General features: G+C 36.0%; 2 protein-coding genes across 5 annotated transcripts in view; both read left to right on the forward strand.

The window, feature by feature from the left end:
* The first annotated feature begins 1704 nt into the window (after positions 1–1704).
* Positions 1705–5298, forward strand: LOC150104396 (toll-like receptor 6). Its single transcript, XM_090396471.1, has one exon. The coding sequence runs from the start codon at positions 1705–1707 to the stop codon at positions 5296–5298; it is 3594 nt and encodes a 1197-aa protein (XP_090252597.1).
* A 6202-nt stretch (positions 5299–11500) lies between these two features.
* The window catches only part of LOC150104397 (NAD(P)H pyrophosphatase NUDT13, mitochondrial-like), a 581172-nt gene continuing 575477 nt past the window's right edge, over positions 11501–17195 (forward strand). For all 4 annotated transcript variants that reach the window (XM_090396341.1, XM_090396343.1, XM_090396344.1 and 1 more), the window contains exon 1: positions 11501–11598. The gene's annotated coding sequence lies outside the window, so the exon portion shown is untranslated. The remainder of the gene's footprint in view (positions 11599–17195) is intronic.

The following is a 17195-nucleotide window of genomic DNA, read 5'->3' on the forward strand; positions in this document are numbered from 1 at the left end:
TTTCTTTCTTCCTCTCTTTCTTTGTTCATTATTGACAATCATCAATGGATAACAGTCTTAAATTAAGCGTCACTTACTCTGTTGGCAATTGGCTTTGTACTTTTCAAATTCTTATTCAGACCATCCGTTTTTTGTTTAAAAAAAGTCTGTACTTTGAAAAATAGTTTAATTCTAAAAGTTAGACCTCACGCATCGATTTTTAATGAAAACCTACACAGATTTGTTGACTGGAATTTGACATGAATGGACCGAAGAATCAGTTACTTATTTAGTTACTTAATTAGTTACTTTGCGCGCGCGTGTGTGTGTGTTGTTTCGTTTTATTTTCTTTAATATGAAACTGCAGAGTTTTACAGCTAGAGAACTCTGAATTAGAATCGTTAAAACGGGTCAGCGTGAGAAAGCGAATATTACCTTGCCGGAAAACATTCCAACAATTGATATTCATAGACAAAGAAAATATGTTTATGAGGTCATGTGGAGGCATCATTGTTAGGCTGTGCCGTACGTATGCACGTTGAAAACTTGGCAGCACTGCTTTGTGGGACGTGAATCACGGTATAGCGTGTTATGTAGTATTCCGAGCATTACATTGAAACACAACAACAACAACGGCAAAAATAAATAAACAAATAAAAGGGCGCGGATTCGAAGGATTCTACCTGAGATCATTTTCAGAGCTTTGGAATTCTCGTTGTTTATGTAGTTCTTTATCAGAGAATGAAAGAAAAAAATATTGATGTTTAAATTAATAACTATCTAGTCATAGGCTTTTACTGTTAAACTTCTCATTCATTAATGTAAGTCAATTAAGCAATAGAGGTTCATTATATGAATTAACGTCAATGAATCGCCATAACTTTTTTTTTTTTTTTGAATCTAGACACTGAGAGCTGAGAGCAATTGATTTCGCAATACTTTTTTTTTTTAACTGATAGTTGACTTATCAGCTGACCAAGATGGAGAGGTATATTCACAAAACTTATGCACTGCCAAAGTAAAGTTGTCTAAGAAAAATGTGGGAGAAAAAATGGGAACATTCTCTGAATTCGATGTGAAAACGAAAAAAAAAAAAAAGAAAAAGAAAAAATGCTGTACTCCAAATGAGAGTTACACAAATAACGAACATTTATACTTTTAACATAACATTATATTACAGTATGTCATGTTAGAGTAGTTTTGTGTATAATTGGTGTTCTACTAATAATATTTACTAGTAACATTTGTTGTTGTTGTTGTTGTTTATAGATATGTTCTGGAGAAAGGAAGATGGAGTGTGTCTGCATAATATTTCAACGGTTCCTCGAGAATGCATTCTCTACCTTATGGCATGTTCATGGAATATGTACAACTGAAGAACTATTTTCCGCATATCAAAGTTTTAAAGCGTTTCATTCATGATGTGCTTCCAATGCAGTTATCGTTGCTGTGATTCTAAACCAAAGTCGTAGCAGAAATAGTCTCTACCAAAGCATCTGAAATAAGTCCAGTGATGTTCGGAGAACGTCACTCAGAACTACATCAAAGATAGTTTACTATGACCAAGCTTATTGATTAAGACGGTTGATCTGATAATATTTGCATTAATGTATTCATACATGGATGATTTTATGTAACTTTAAAGAATTATTTTCTGTACTTTAGCAAGCCATTTTACATGTGGCTGCAAAGATTTACTATACCATTTTATACGTGGATACTATCATGCTCTCAGCACTGCCGGTCTTTAAATTTGGCAACGTCTCTCTTATACTTATCTCAGCAAGTGCCTGTATAGTGCTGTCTGTCAATTTTACCGCCTTCTCCAAATGTGAATGGGCTGCTCAAGTAAACAACAGTAATGATTCTTTCCTGATATGTCACATTCATTCGATAGGAGCGCACACGAGTGCTCTTCTAAGTAATTTCCAGCCACATCTTCTTTCGAGGTTATCGTTAGTGTGTGGGAAATATTATATAGAGAGCCGGCTTGATCATTTAGTTCTTAGTCAGTTATCGCATCTGAAATCTCTAGATATTAAGCATTGTAGAATTCCATTTATTCCAAAGGGAGCTTTCCAAAATATGATAAATCTAAAAAAATTAACCGTTCATACTCAGACCGATGGATTAGACGACTTTTCTTTAAATATCGACTACTATTTATTTTCTTCTCCGAATCACATAGAGAGTTTGGATTTCAGCGAAAGCAATATAATGAAACTTCCACGATACAGCTTTTGTGGACTAACTTATCTAAAACAATTGAACTTGAGCAATAATAAGATAAACGACTTGAAATATTTAGGATTCGAAGAGAGAAAATTGTTTCCCTGTCTCTCCGAACTCATTACATTAGACATTTCAGATAATAATCTTAACACCTTAGGAAACGAAGTGTTCTCATCTCTTCGCAGATTAAAAATTCTTAGATTGAACGAAAATAAACTCACACGCGTTGCTCCTTATTCACTGCTTGGTTTAAATAGACTACAAATACTGAACGTTTCAAGCAATTTGCTATCATTTCTTCCAACTTCATTATTTCATTATTCTAAAAATCTAAAGGAACTTTACCTTCAGAATAATTTTATATCCCGTTTGCCCAGAGAAATATTTCGTTACTTACGTCAATTGAACATTCTAAAACTGAATAATAACAACATATTTGACTTGAACTCTGTATCGGATTCACTGCTTCATCTGAATGAACTCGTCACATTAGATCTTAGTAATAATCATATTGGTATCATAATTCGCTATTCCTTTATTGCTTTACATAAATTGCAGTTTCTTTTTCTAGATCATAATCGTATTGACAGAATTGAAGCAAATGCCTTTCATAACTTGATAAATTTGCGAATTTTATATCTCCATAAAAATTATCTTAAATCGTTAGACTCGTCTATGTTAGGTGGACTTATTTTGTTAAAGGTTCTCTACATTCACGAAAATCGCATCGCTCATATCGACAAGATTACTTTTATGGCTGTTAACCAAATTGAAAACATTAAAATGAAAAGAAATAAATTATTGCGTTTTCCAGATGCATTAAATACTTTAGAGTCGTTGAAACATTTAGATTTATCCTATAACGATATTTGCAATATAACTCAAAGAGAATTTGAAAAGGCAAATCAAATTCTGTCATTGCAGCTTGCAGGCAACGCGATCACTAATTTAACAAGGGGAACATTCAGTGATTTCCTCAGACTTAAGACACTGAATTTATCTCATAACCGCATTGAGAAAATCGAACACGGGGTATTCGAGGACGCTCCAGAAATACAAATGATTCAACTTAACGATAATTCTATTAGAGATATCAACGGATTGTTCATGAATCTTCACAGTCTCATTGCACTGAATGTTTCTAGAAACCAAATAATGTGGTTTGATTATGCCCTTATTCCATTAGAGCTGCAGATACTTGATTTACACGATAACAAATTAGACTCATTAGGGAACTACTTTCGCTTAGAGTCTGTATTAAATTTAAAAACATTAGACGTGTCTTTTAACTTATTAATAGAACTCAATTCTGCTTCCTTACCAAACAGGGTTCAGTATTTGTTTTTAAATGATAACAGAATAAGAACAATTAAGCCCTTTACTTTCATAAATAGTACGAGATTATCAAAAGTCGATCTCCGTAATAATCTGATTAAAGTTCTGGATATCAACGCCTTCCGCATTCCATATTTCATTAATTACGCAAGTCTTCCGCAGTTCTTTATTTCTGAAAATCCTTATCTTTGCGACTGTACAATGGAGTGGCTACAAAGAACAAATGAGTTAACAAAAACCAAAGAATATCCAAAATTGATCGATATTAAAGACGTCGTATGTGAAATTGCTTTTTCAAGAGATAAAAGCTTGTTACCAATTACGAAAGTTGTACCCTCAGAATTTTTGTGCAGTTACAAAAGCCACTGCTTCGCCCTCTGTCATTGCTGCGAATTTGACGCTTGCGATTGCGAAATGATGTGCCCGCAAAATTGTTCGTGCTTATCTGACCGTACGTGGGCTACAAATATAATCGATTGCAGTGGTAGTGCACATTTGGAAATACCCAACACAATACCAATGGATACTACTGAGCTGTATCTAGATGGAAACAATATGAGCGACCTCTCTAGCTTCTCTTTTATCGGTCGTAAAAATTTGAAAAAACTGTATCTAAACAACAGTAATATTTATAATTTATATAATACCACATTTAGCGGTTTAATAAACTTATACACTCTCCATCTCGAATACAATAAGCTAACATCCCTTCAAGGTGATGAATTCGAAAGTCTTGCAAACCTCAGAGAGCTCGATTTATCTCATAACCATTTGGTCGTCATAAATGCCATTACATTTACTTTCCTAAAGCGACTTCGCATTCTTCATCTTAATGACAACTTAATTACCAGTTTCCCGATTTGGAGTCTAATTGGAAATTCTGGTTTGTTGCAAGTCCAAATTGGAAACAACAATTGGTCTTGCAGTTGTGAATTTTTAGACAAATTTCACGTTTGGTTTAGATCAGTCGAAAAAATTATACCTGACCGCAACAGTGTTCGCTGTTCAAATAACGATTCCATCGAGATTACTTTCAACTCTAGCAACTGTTACGATTTTAATGTACTCGCATTATACGAAACTCAAGCAGTTAGAGATTTCTTAACTATTTTGGTGGTACTTGCGGTAGCCACCGTGTTAGTGTTAACACTTTCAACTGTAGTTTATTTTTATTGGAATAAAGTTAAATTAAGCATATATAGTAAATACGGCATTCGACTGTCTTGTAGGTCGGGCTCAAATGCCAAGAAGAAGAAGAAGAAACTCTTTGATGCTTTTCTATCATACTGTAAACACGACGAAGCGTTTGTTGCTCAGATTTTAGTGCCTGAATTAGAATATGGAACTCCACCTTATAGAATGTGTTTTTGCTATAGAGGATACCCTTACGTAACTGATGTCATTTCAGAAGCGATTCAGTGCAGCTGCAGAACAATAGCTGTTGTTTCAGAACAGTACATAAGAAGTGAGTGGTGTCGTTTCGAACTGAAATCTGCTTTCCAAGAAAGTAGGTACAGTAAGCAGCATAAAGTGATTGTAATTTTGTTGAATAAAATAATTCTCCAAGACATTGATTCTGATTTTAAGCATATATTACAATCCTCAGTAATTTTAGTCTGGGGAGAGCGGAGATTCTGGGAAAAACTGCGATTCGCAATGCCTGAAAAATTTCATCCGAGCAATTATTTCCCCTCGACTAACATTAATGTATTTTCATCTTTAAGAAAATATTCGTTTGGAACTTCATTATAAGTTAACATTTATTTAAATTAAATATTTTTTTAGGTTTCGGTGTATCTTTGATTTTTTTCATGATAATTTTTAAGCTGTTATCATGCAAGTGTTATTTGTATGTTATATATGATAATGTATTTAATAAAATATGAACTGTTACAAATAATGAACAGTCATGTTCTATGTATAAATTAAAATATCAGTATTAAGACTAGTGACTGTTTCTTAGGTAATGCTGTTCAGTCACTTATAAACCACGAAATGGAATTAAATAATAATAATAATAATAATAAAAGAATATATATACAACTATATACATATGTAAAAACCTAAAAATGTTTGAGCTCTGTCGGTATCAACTATCATACTGATGACAGTTATAACAAAGCGTTCTTTATTATTTACTTCCTTTGTCGGAGGTTGAACTAAACTAGTGTGCATAGATCGAGATGAATATCCCAATTCTTAATGCTCAGCTTTGTAGTGAGAAAATTGATGCTGGAACCTTTTACCATTTTTCTCCTTATTTCGCCTCTCTACTTTCCGGTAGGAAAGGGAACAAAATTTATTAGATCTGCTTTGATCTAAACCATAACTTGATGCAAGAACTAGGTAGGTATCTCATTTATTTCGTATCCAAACACAAGTGGTACAGTAGTAAGTAATTGGTGCAACATTATTTACAACGAATTAGGATACATTACAAATGAGAACAGCTTAAATTTGGTAGGTGAATTATACAGGGAATAATAAGTAAAATAGGAACAAAAAAGAAACTATACATAAGTTATGTACAATAGATATGGTCAGATGTTCCTCCAGAATCCTGCGCAATCAACTGCTCTTTCTGTACAGGTTATAAGGTCCTCTTTTGTGCAAGGTGATTGAAGAAGGGGGGACAAGAAAGAAGGTGTTCCATGGACTGGGTTGTCCCACACTCACAATTATCTGGTCCAGTGAAGTAGTTCCATTTGATGAGATTTTATTTGCAGCATCCTGTCGTTCGTAGTCTGAGGTATCTCATCGACTTTTGTCGATTTCTATTACTGAAAATTCGCTTGATTTTAATTTAAAATATTTCACCTTATGAAGGAGAAAGATGCTTTCTTCACCTTCATTCTTTCTTCTTAAAGCAGTATCACATGTTTTTCTTGCTAAAATTCGATAAGGACTCTCATAAGCAGAAAAAGCGAAAGTTATAGTGGATTTAATGATTTTAATAAGGAGTTTAGATTTTGATTTCCCTTAAGGCTTAACAAGTATTCACCTTGAGAAGTACCATGCTTGCGAGCATGGTACTTTTTTGTTTGTCAAGCATGTTCACCTTGAGAGCAGAAAAACTGAACTGAAAAGTGGACTTCTCGAGTTAACTGAAGTGAAAAAAATAATGCTCCATAGCACATAACCTCTAAAACTCGAAGTCTAATATGCTGAATAAAGTAATTTTCCAGCATAGCTCGTAAGAATGTATGTTGAAATTTAATGAAATTCTGTCTCCAACAACTAGTTCCTCTACTAGGACTGTCGTATCTTCCCACTTAACAGGTATTAAATGATCATGTTGTTTGAGGCTACTTAAAAAGTGAACCCTTGCCCAGCCAGAACTGAAGTCTTTGGTGCTCACAAGGACAACCCTCTTTATTACTAAACATCAGTGGACAACAAAATTCGCCAAGATTTTCCTTTCCAGATTTTTTTCTCTCCCATTTCTGCCATATAATGTAAATGACATCCTGAAGACTTTCATCATTGCATATTTTACATGGTACACCTTTAAAACAGTTGTTTTATAGACAAGACCAGCGGCTAGAAAAAATAAACCTGCTCCAGTAATGCTACTTCAGCAGGCTTCCAAAACATGCGAAATGGAAAAACTGCAGATGAGAATGAAGTCATACCTGCACTTCTAAAAGCAGGTGGGGATATGATATACAAAATCTTGGCAAATCTCTTTACCCTATATTTGAAAAAAAAAATGATGTATCAAGAGCATAGAAAAAAGGCTACCCGTCGCACTCATGATTTAATCTTGGAGGGGGTCGAGTACTCTAGATTTAATCTTTAGGGAAGGGGGGGGGAGAGCACTCATGATTTAATCTTGGGGTGGACGAGCTGAATAGACGATTTGAGAATGCACACTACATTGCATACGATCTATGACTAAGCATCTGCAGTGATTGCCGATACATGATGTCCATGATCTCCTCTGGCCCGGCTCGAGCAAACGAAGTAGCACTGGGTCCGCAAGAGCACTACAGTACTTCGTTCGCCTTGCGTTCACAGTGGCCATGATTCCCGAGAGCTATAGGGTATTCCCACCTTATGTGGTTGCTAATTCATAAGTAATATAGAAATAGAAGACACAACATAAATTAAAAAAATGAATTTTAATTAGGAAAAAATTTTTGGAAAATTTTCTAGTGCTTTTCCCTTTTTCTTTTTTTTTGGGGGGAAAGGGCCCTTGGCCCCCCCCTCCCTGGGTGCGCCACTGCTTCTAACACACACACTAAAAGTGAAGTAGAAAATTTGAAGAAGTATCGCCGCGTCAATCTACTATTGGTGGTTTACAAACTGTTTACAAAAGTCGTGGCTCATAGGTTTTGTGCAACTCTAGGCCTAGCACAACCAAAATAACAGGCAGAGCTTTTGAAATGGCTTTAGCACAATGGACCATATTCAAGTTGTACATTTTGAACAGTAATGAATACCAACCACTATTATGTTTTGGTTTTATTGATTATGAGAACACCTTTGATTCAATAAAATCTGTGCAGTACTTAAAGCATTACGAAACCAGCAAGTAGGGCAGCCATACATATATTTTCAGGACCATAAAATCAGCATACACCAATGTTAAATATTCATTTCAGTGGAAACAAATATTTCAGCAACAATTAAATTCAGTGGAAACAATTCTAGTGTGGAAATACAGAGGCATAAGACAAGGTGACACAATATCTTCAAACTATTTGCAGCATACTTAGAACTAATATTCAGATATCTTGATTAGGAAGAAAGAGGTCTGGAATAAAATAAACGAGATGTTTAAGCTATCTACGCTTTGCGGATGACATAATTATCTTTACTTCAATTGCACGTGAATTACAGACTCATATCAGTGAACCCCAAATTGTTAACAAAACAATTTGCTTAAACATAATCCCAAAGGAAGCCTCAAGTTATGTTTAATAACTATGTACAGCCAAAAATAATAAAAATCAATAATGATAAAATGGAATAAATGGATCATTACATATACTTAGGACAACGAATATCAATGGATCAAAATATCATGGAAGAAATTAAAAGACGCACAGTTCTTGGATGGAATGCATTTGAAAAGTACAGTAAATATTCAAATCTCAATTACTATTATGCCTGAAAAGGAAAGTTTATAATTAATGTATTCTTCCTATATTGACATATGGCTGTGAAACACGGATGCTAAATGCAAAGGAAACTCAAAAATTAAGAAGAATAGAATTTAGTACGGAAAGTCACAAGATGGGATCATAAAAGGAATACGTGGATAAGAAATCAAACTTTCTATTATGCCTTTCTATGATGTGAGAGGTCGAAGTCTCTGACATCATAAGTGTGAAACATCTGAAGTGCAATGTGCTGGGCATATTGCGCGAAGACAAGAACAATGATGGAAGAAAGGGAAGTACTGGATTGGATTCCACTGGAGAAAAAAAAACTACCACGACTCCTACCAAAAATCACGATGGATTGATGATATCATCAGATTTGCAAGCGTGACATGGGGAAGAAAAGCCATGGACAGACAGTTTTGGAGTCAATGAAATGACTCGAAAACTGTCTTGAAATTCCTTCATTCAGCAGTGAATTGACAATGGCTGATGATATCAGATAATCTAACAACTCTCAATTATATTATCTCCTTTCCAGTTCTAAGTATACTTTAGATACTGTTTATTCTCTGGAGAATAAACAGCATCTCAAGTTCGCTATGGAATTACGGAGGAATCATTTGAGACCAATATTTTGCTTATTAATTGAGCATTCTCTCCAGCTAATTGGTCTGTTTTGTAGAGCGAAAAATACGAGTTTATGGAAGAAAAACACTAATATCTCCGTTATGCGATAGATTATTGCCGACATTTAAATGAAACAGATCTGTACTGATTATTTTCCTGACGTACCATGTTCATATACTGCCTGAGATGCCTTTCTGGCATCCTTTCAGACTCAGCTTTTCATTCAAAGGGCAAATGGCGATAGTTTTTACGAGTGCATTACGGAGTCGGTCGAGCATTGTAAGATACCATATGCAATGACTGTTTTAATTTTCAATCTTCTGATCCAGAAATTCGCACTAATTGTATCATCATAATCATTCCTACAACCGGAAAACCTTTTTTCCCGCTTTCACCAGGGGCGAATGCTAGTCTCGAAATTCACGCTTGCTCTTGTTATCATTCAGGGAGGGAGAGGTGTGATTGAAGTCTGATTAGCGGAATAATGAATTATTGACCATTTAAAACAATATATTTAGAAATTTATGTACATTTAATCATACAAATGCAACATTTATTTTACAAATAATATTCTATCTTTTTCAATTTAGCTACTCGAATACAAATTCTACCCTACGGTTCTTCTTCATGAACTGGTCAATAACATCGTCATAAAAAGTTGGTTTTAACTTCATTTTCCCAAGCAACACGCATATTTGTAAAGGCTAGCTGAAACTCACCGCCTAGAGATACGTTGACTGCGTACTGCCTGTGTTTAAGCGACAGAGTGAGACGACATGAAATGGCTAGGCGCGCCCATGAAATCACAGTGCTGCTGCGAGGACTTGGAAGCTTCTACAACCGAGAAGCCAAGTTAGCTTTCACTAGACGAGCAAGCATCGGCCTTCGATACACAACGCAAAGCTCAATTATTGCCGCGCAAGCATAAGACGTCTTCTGTCTACAAAAATAAAAGTCTAAATGGAATGCTTATAAACGCATGCATTTATTAAGAAATAAATATTACTTCCTTCTCAATTAATGAGCTTGCACAGCAAGCATGGAGAATTCGCCCCTGGATTCCACTTTAAAATAGTTTCCCTTATTTAAGTATTGTATCTCCAATAAATTTGCAAAGACTGTCCAAGAATCAACTGCATATTATTACTTGCACTATCGAAATCCCCACCTTTTCCAACTCATATTAAAGCATCCCAATATTGAAAGTAAATTTTCGAGTCAACACTAATGTTGAAATGACCAAATATTATCGGGACACACATTAAGTTCATGCTGTCGATCCAGGCGATCTGGCGGATGTCACTCATATTTTAAAAATTTCCATAGGAAATCCAATCTGTTAGTTACTCTCGATATTAAGGCATTAAATCAAGGTTAAGGCTTAGCTTACTTAAGTAAACCCTATGTTATGGTTGTCTTGTTTTTGCAAAGTTGCAGTTTCATATTCATTCTCCACACATTGCATAGCACACTGCGCGCAGTGGTAGATGAATTTTTTTCCGCGAAACTCTCCACTAATGATAGGAAGTTGATATGGCTGTGTTAATGCTTATTCCTTTGGATATCAATCATCATCTCCAGTTAGCACAGTTAATTCAATACTCTCTTATTGCGTCCAAAAGGAAGGGAGGGGAATAAAGTGTTTCTAAGTACTCTGATTGCGAGAAGAAATCTCCAGGGAAAGGTAATATTTCTGTTCTTGGGTTTATACCGTCATGAACTTGCTATCTTGCTTGGCATAAACATATCGCAATAGTCAGGTTCCCTTCATGCACTGATTCGTTCCATTCTCTTAAGCAAATTTCCCACTTCTGTGACATTTTCTACAGATACATAAGTAGTTGGAGTTCATCAGAACCGGCATTTATAAATCCCGCTTCAACGTACAAATCTGTTATGAAGCGTGCAACAAGTATTATTCTTTATTGTCAGCTAAAATACCACAGAAAGCGTATCTTCCTTTTTCTTATGTATTTCCTAAAATCTATAGTATTGAAATCTAGTAGAAATCTGTTCTTTCTTTTGGCCACCACGGATGATATTCAGATTATTGATATATTGTTTAAGCGCTTCAAAGTAAAAAAAAAAAATAGCGAAGTAATTCATTAAGCAAAATGCAACCAGGTGTCACTTTTTGACAGTTGCATTTTTGGTGTTATTCACTATAGTTAGAGTGAAATGTTATAATTTTATTCTGGGTGTGTCGTGCTTGTATTATTCCATATTGTAAAATTTCAAAATGCAACGAATTTATTAATGCCGCTTTTAGTTGAATGTTATTTCTGCTTATCAATACAGATAAAGAAATGACATTCAGGTAAGTGAAATCTTTTGGAGGTGGGGGAGTCACAATTTGCATATACTTGCTAGACATTACTCTTTCAACACGAAGCTTTGTTTATGCTTTTAGTGTTTCTTATACGATTTTGTAGCAAAAAAGAAAGTGTAAGAGTTTCATTTTATACAGAGTTGAAAATCATTAAGCAAAAATGATTTCCATTACATTAAAAATGGCAAGAAGTACACGACAGATATTATGTGGATAATTGGGGTTTCCTGCGAATATTCTACTGACCTGTGGAGGTGCCCGTATAACAATAATTCGAGTAACCGTTATTATTATTATGGCAGTCGCCTGGTTCTGCAGTGCTACAATTTTAAGCGCTCGAGTGCAGCGAGATGTCGAATGTGAATTTTTTTCTTATTTAGTTCCATGCTGTTGTATTTGCGTGCAGCTTGAATTATACAGATGATGACGCACACGCTTGAATAGACGAGCTCTAGCAACTAAACGTCATTGTCTTCAACAGTTGATTTTTTTTTTAATTAGAAATATTAACAAACCCACCTCAACATTGCATAGTATTGCATGCAATTCATGTGGGGAAAAAAAAAGTAAATAAAATAAAATATTACACACACACTTGACCCTTGAACAACGCGGGGGTTAGGGACGCCGGCTCCCCGCGTTCCAAAATCAGCGTATAACTTTTGACTCCCCCAAAACTTAACTACTAATATCCTAGTGTTTACCGGAAGCCTTACCGATAAACAGTCAATTAATACATGTTTTGTATGGTATGTATTATATTATATACTATATTCTTACAATAAAGTAAGCTAGAGAAAAGAATGTTATTAAAGATAATCATTATTAATTAAATAATTAAAGAATGATAATTATGAGATGTTATAATAATTATGAGAAGAATGAAAGATAAGGAATTGAAAATACATTTACAGTACTGAACTGTATTTATCGATACCGTAAGTTTACGTTGTCTGTTCACAAGATGAATCGTATGTCCCGGTACCGATATCAACATTGTCTTAATAGATACAAAACACTGTAGATGTTATACGCATTACTAATGCTAGACATCAAAAATGAAATGATAATGCGAAAAAGAAATTAATATTTATTTACAGGATAACGAAGCAGCAACAATATGATTGCTTTATGGTGCGTAGCTTAGTGCAATCGATACGATTGCTTCGTGGTAGCCTAGCCTATACACTAATGAATAAATCGTTATAAAATTTTTATTTCATGCTAATTCATCATCATACGTATCAAGGATTTAGGCCTAGTATGGCCTGTTCCGGCCTTAGAAGTCATCGTTGAATCGTTTAAGAGGACGTCCTGGTTTTCTTTTTCCTAATGGCTTGTACTTTAAGGCTTGTACGTTAAGGCTTCATGCTAATTAATTAAACTAATTAACAGTTAATTTTGTGCAGTTATGATTTAATACCGCATCCTTACGTTTGTTTACATTTCTAATGACTGCAAATGGCCATTTACGGTCTGTAAGTTAGTGTGCGTTAAGTTTTGATAATTTTTAGCTTTTTATAATAGATTTGTGTATACTTAACGGTAGTAAATGAAAAAATGGACTAGTATCTACGTATATTTTATGCATTCATAACATATCCTTTTTTTTTTTCGATATTTCTAGACTACGTGGTTCGTCTGCGAGTTTTCTTTTTTTCACAATTGTCGCAGATCTCCAAAATTTTCCAATATATTTATAAAAAAATAAAAATAAAAACTCGTATAAGTGGGACAGTGCAGTTCAAACCCGCGTTCTTTAACGGTCAACATCTATATATCTTGCATTGATTAAGTGTCTTGTTTTCACACTCGTACAGTTTGTTGGTCATATTCCTCTGCTAATGGAATCACAGGTGTTATAAACCTGACGGCAGTTATTGGTTCACATACTGTAAAGTATTAATTAGTTTACGACATCTAATTACCTCCTACAGCCAACCTGCAACGGCCGCATTGATACTTCACTAGAAGTAATTGCTATTGGTTGCTTGCAGTTATGTTTACGAAATGATTCCCCCCCCCGTTATAGTTCTTTCTGAGGTTAGTACAAGAAGGCACTTTTTTATTTGTTATTTTTTCGTGGATCATGGTACCTAGCGATTGTACTGCTGTGCGTGTTTTCTTGTCTGTAGGGGTGATATGTTTATTTCACTAAAATGCCTTTAACGTACGAAGGCGTTTATTACTCGATTTATTTCTTTAGCCTTTATTTTTCGTGATTTTAGTATCCTATCAGTTTCTGGTATTGTTTTCTTGTCCGAGGATGATTCTATGTTGAATTCACTGACTTCAAAAAGGTTCGCTTTGCAGTGGGCAACAGGGCACAGGTGTTTTGGTAGTTTCATGGCATTGTTTTTTCAGTCTGATTTCTGTTGACATTTTCTCTCTATGCAGTTTTATAGTTGAATTTTACTAATATTTGTTACGTTAGTTTTTGTTCCCTTCGTTTATAAATGGGTACGATATCATTGATAATATTTTCCTGGGGGTATCTGGAATTTTTTATATTATAACATTGTGTTTTGTATTTTTCTCCCTCATTTTTAAGATAGTAATTTGATAGGGAAAAGGGGGAGAATAGAAAAAGAAATCCCTAGCAAATTACCTCTTGGAGCATATGAAAGACTATTTGCCTTCAAACAACCTCAAACATCATTTTGATTATGCATTGTGGATCTCTTCGTTATATGCTACGTTCTGAAGCTGCTCTACCTTCTTTTTACCAACTAGAATAAACTACCCATATCCTCGTATGAAATTTTCAATGGAGAGGAAAAAAAGAGACGGAAAAGTAATATTCCCAGATGGCCTCCTATCTCATTTTTCATTTGATATATTGGCAGCTTCACGCAAACTTGCCCTTCAGACTACATGATTCCGTACCTGCGTGGTTAGCGTATATGCTGTCCGACAATTGACCTTTATGTCTTTAGGGGTAAAGCAAGATGCTTTTCATATTCCCCGCTATCTGTTGTGGTTACAGTGAGGGTAAAATATATGAGCAGTTTGCTCGCCCTGAATGGGCTTGGAGATTATGTATTGCTATATGAGGCTAATATAGCTTTTGGTCTTCTATATTTGAATATGTCCGTTGCCTCGTATGCTGCAGCTTGCTGAACCAAATCGTTGGGGTATGTGGACGTCTTCAGGAAAAACTTGGATGCTAAGGATTGGAAAAGAGAAAATATAAGGAATATTTGTATCTCTATGAAGTTGACTGTTTCTAACATACCACGGGGCGTTCAGAATCATTCTCAAGCACTTGCTCTGCACTCATTGCAACTTGATAATGTTAGTATTAGAGGTGTGGCTCCAGGCTGGAAAGGCATAGGTGATTATTATTTGTGGCATCTCCACGAATTATAGGACGAATCGTCATCTGGTATAGCTGCAATTTTATTCTGTTGATGAGCTTGCTATTTCTATTAATTAGCGGATAGATCTGAGCTATGGCTTTAGATGCCTTTGTGCACGTAGACTTGATGTGTTGGTTGAAAGATAGCTTTTTGTCGAGATTACACCCAGGTAATTTGTTTCTGTCTGCCAGGGAATTTTAGTATTGAATAGTAACACATCTCCTGCAGGAGACATTGGCCTTTTTGAGAAAAGAACGGCTGAGCTTTTCTGGGTGTTGACTTCCAATCTCCATTTGGAGAACCAACCCTCCAGCTTTAGGTTTCCTTGAAGCTTTCTGGTAATGAAATGGGAGTCGGAGAGATCTGGTTAGTATTGCTGTATCATCTGCATACAAGGCCAAAATGGAAGACATCGGATTGTGCGGTATGTCCGACATGTATACAGAAAACAGCAATGGAGCCAGTAGGGATCCCTGCGGCACTCCAGTAAAGATATGGCGCTGGGACAATGTAGAACCGTTGATTTTTACTTGCATTGATCTATTCTGAAGATATGAATGGATTAGATGAACCATTTTTAGTGAGGTACCGGCTGAGATAAGTTTGTGTAGGAGTCCAAAATGCCAGATTTTGTCAAATGCTTTGGATAGGCCTAGGAAAACAGCTCCTGTGCACTGGCGCCAGTTATAGCTGGTGATGATGTATTCTACAATTCTGAGGATTTGCTGGGTAGTACTATGGTGTTGCCGAAAACCAGACTGTTGTTTATGGAGGATGTTTAGGTCATTTACTGAGGTTTGGAATCGTGAGAGGATGACCATCTCAGCAACCTTACCTAGATTAGAGATGACTGATTGGACGATAATTTTGCGGTAGGTGTGGGTCTTTGCCTGGCTTATGTATAGGAATTACATCAGCCAGTTTCCAGGTGGAAGGAAAGTAGTGAAATCTTAAGATTGCATTTATTATACTGGTCAGGTGCAGTACAGCTTTTCGAGGCAGCAGCTTGATCACCCTGTTTGAGATGCCGCCTGATCCAGGAGCTTTATTGTTCTTAAGTTTTTTAATAATATCATATAATTCAACAGGTGATGTGGGTGCAATATGGTCAGCGCTGGTATCTGGGAGATTTAATGCGTTTGATGGATTTTGCACAAGTGATTGAAATCTAAGTTGTTATAAGCGGGTTTGCACTGCTCCTCTAGATTCTTTAGTATGGCTTCTGCGTTATCTACATCTGTGTGAACTAAGCCCTGGTTTGAGATTATGAGGGGGGGAGGGAACTGTTTTTATTTCTGATGTTTCTCAGTAATCCCAGATAGAGTGATCAATAGGTGAGATAGAGGATAACTTTTTATCCCAAACTTGGTTTCTGAGTTTTAAGTGCATCTCTTACTGCCCCATTTATCCTGTTTAGAGATGTTTTATCTTGTGGTGCACGCGTGTAACGGAATCTTTTCCTAGCTCTGTTTTTGTCTCTCATCAAGTTCATGATGTCTTCAGGCAAACGATCTGGCTTGCGGGCAGATTTGTAGGAAGTAGCTACCGTTATAGCAGAATTAATTTGTTGTGTGAGATTTGTAACTGCAGTTTCTACGTCTTCTTTTGTGCGTATGTGAGGAACAGGTCCAATATAATCCTGCTGTTGACAGCCTTTCCCATGCTATGTAGGCGTGAGAAGGACACAAGCATTCTTGTTTTCCTAGCTGTAGTAGAATTGGATTGTGATCGGATGATAGTTCATCCATAGATATGATGCTGTATTAAAGTTTGATGTCCTGCGGGATAGCTATATTCAGGATGTCAGCAGTGCCAAACGTACTGAGATGTGTTGGTTCAGTGGGGCCTGCCACAACAGCTTTGCTTGATCCTAAGTAATTGGAAAGGATGCAACCATACCTGTTGGTGGTTGTGCAATTTCACGCAGGGTGCTTGGAATTCGGATCCCCGGCTATAATGGTGGGCTCTCTGACGCATAAGATGGCATTTAGGTCAGAGTGAAGTAGAGATTTTTGGGGAGGGTTGAAAAGCTGAGTAGATTTTTAGTTTGCCAGTGGAGCTGGTGACTACTTCCACGCCTGTGATCTCAGGTTAGTGGTTGAAGGGTTGCTCACAATGCTGCTTAATGTAGTTTTTAATGAAGATGGCAGTGCCGCCGCCTCTGTAGAGTAATCCATCATTTCTGTACAGGGGATAACATCGGGAAAAGTGTAAGTACGTCCTTGC

This window comes from Typopeltis vanoorti, chromosome 8, assembly GCF_054136105.1.
Source record: "Typopeltis vanoorti isolate ZY-2024b chromosome 8, IOZ_Tvanoo_1.0, whole genome shotgun sequence".
Classification (NCBI taxonomy): domain Eukaryota; kingdom Metazoa; phylum Arthropoda; class Arachnida; order Uropygi; family Thelyphonidae; genus Typopeltis; species Typopeltis vanoorti.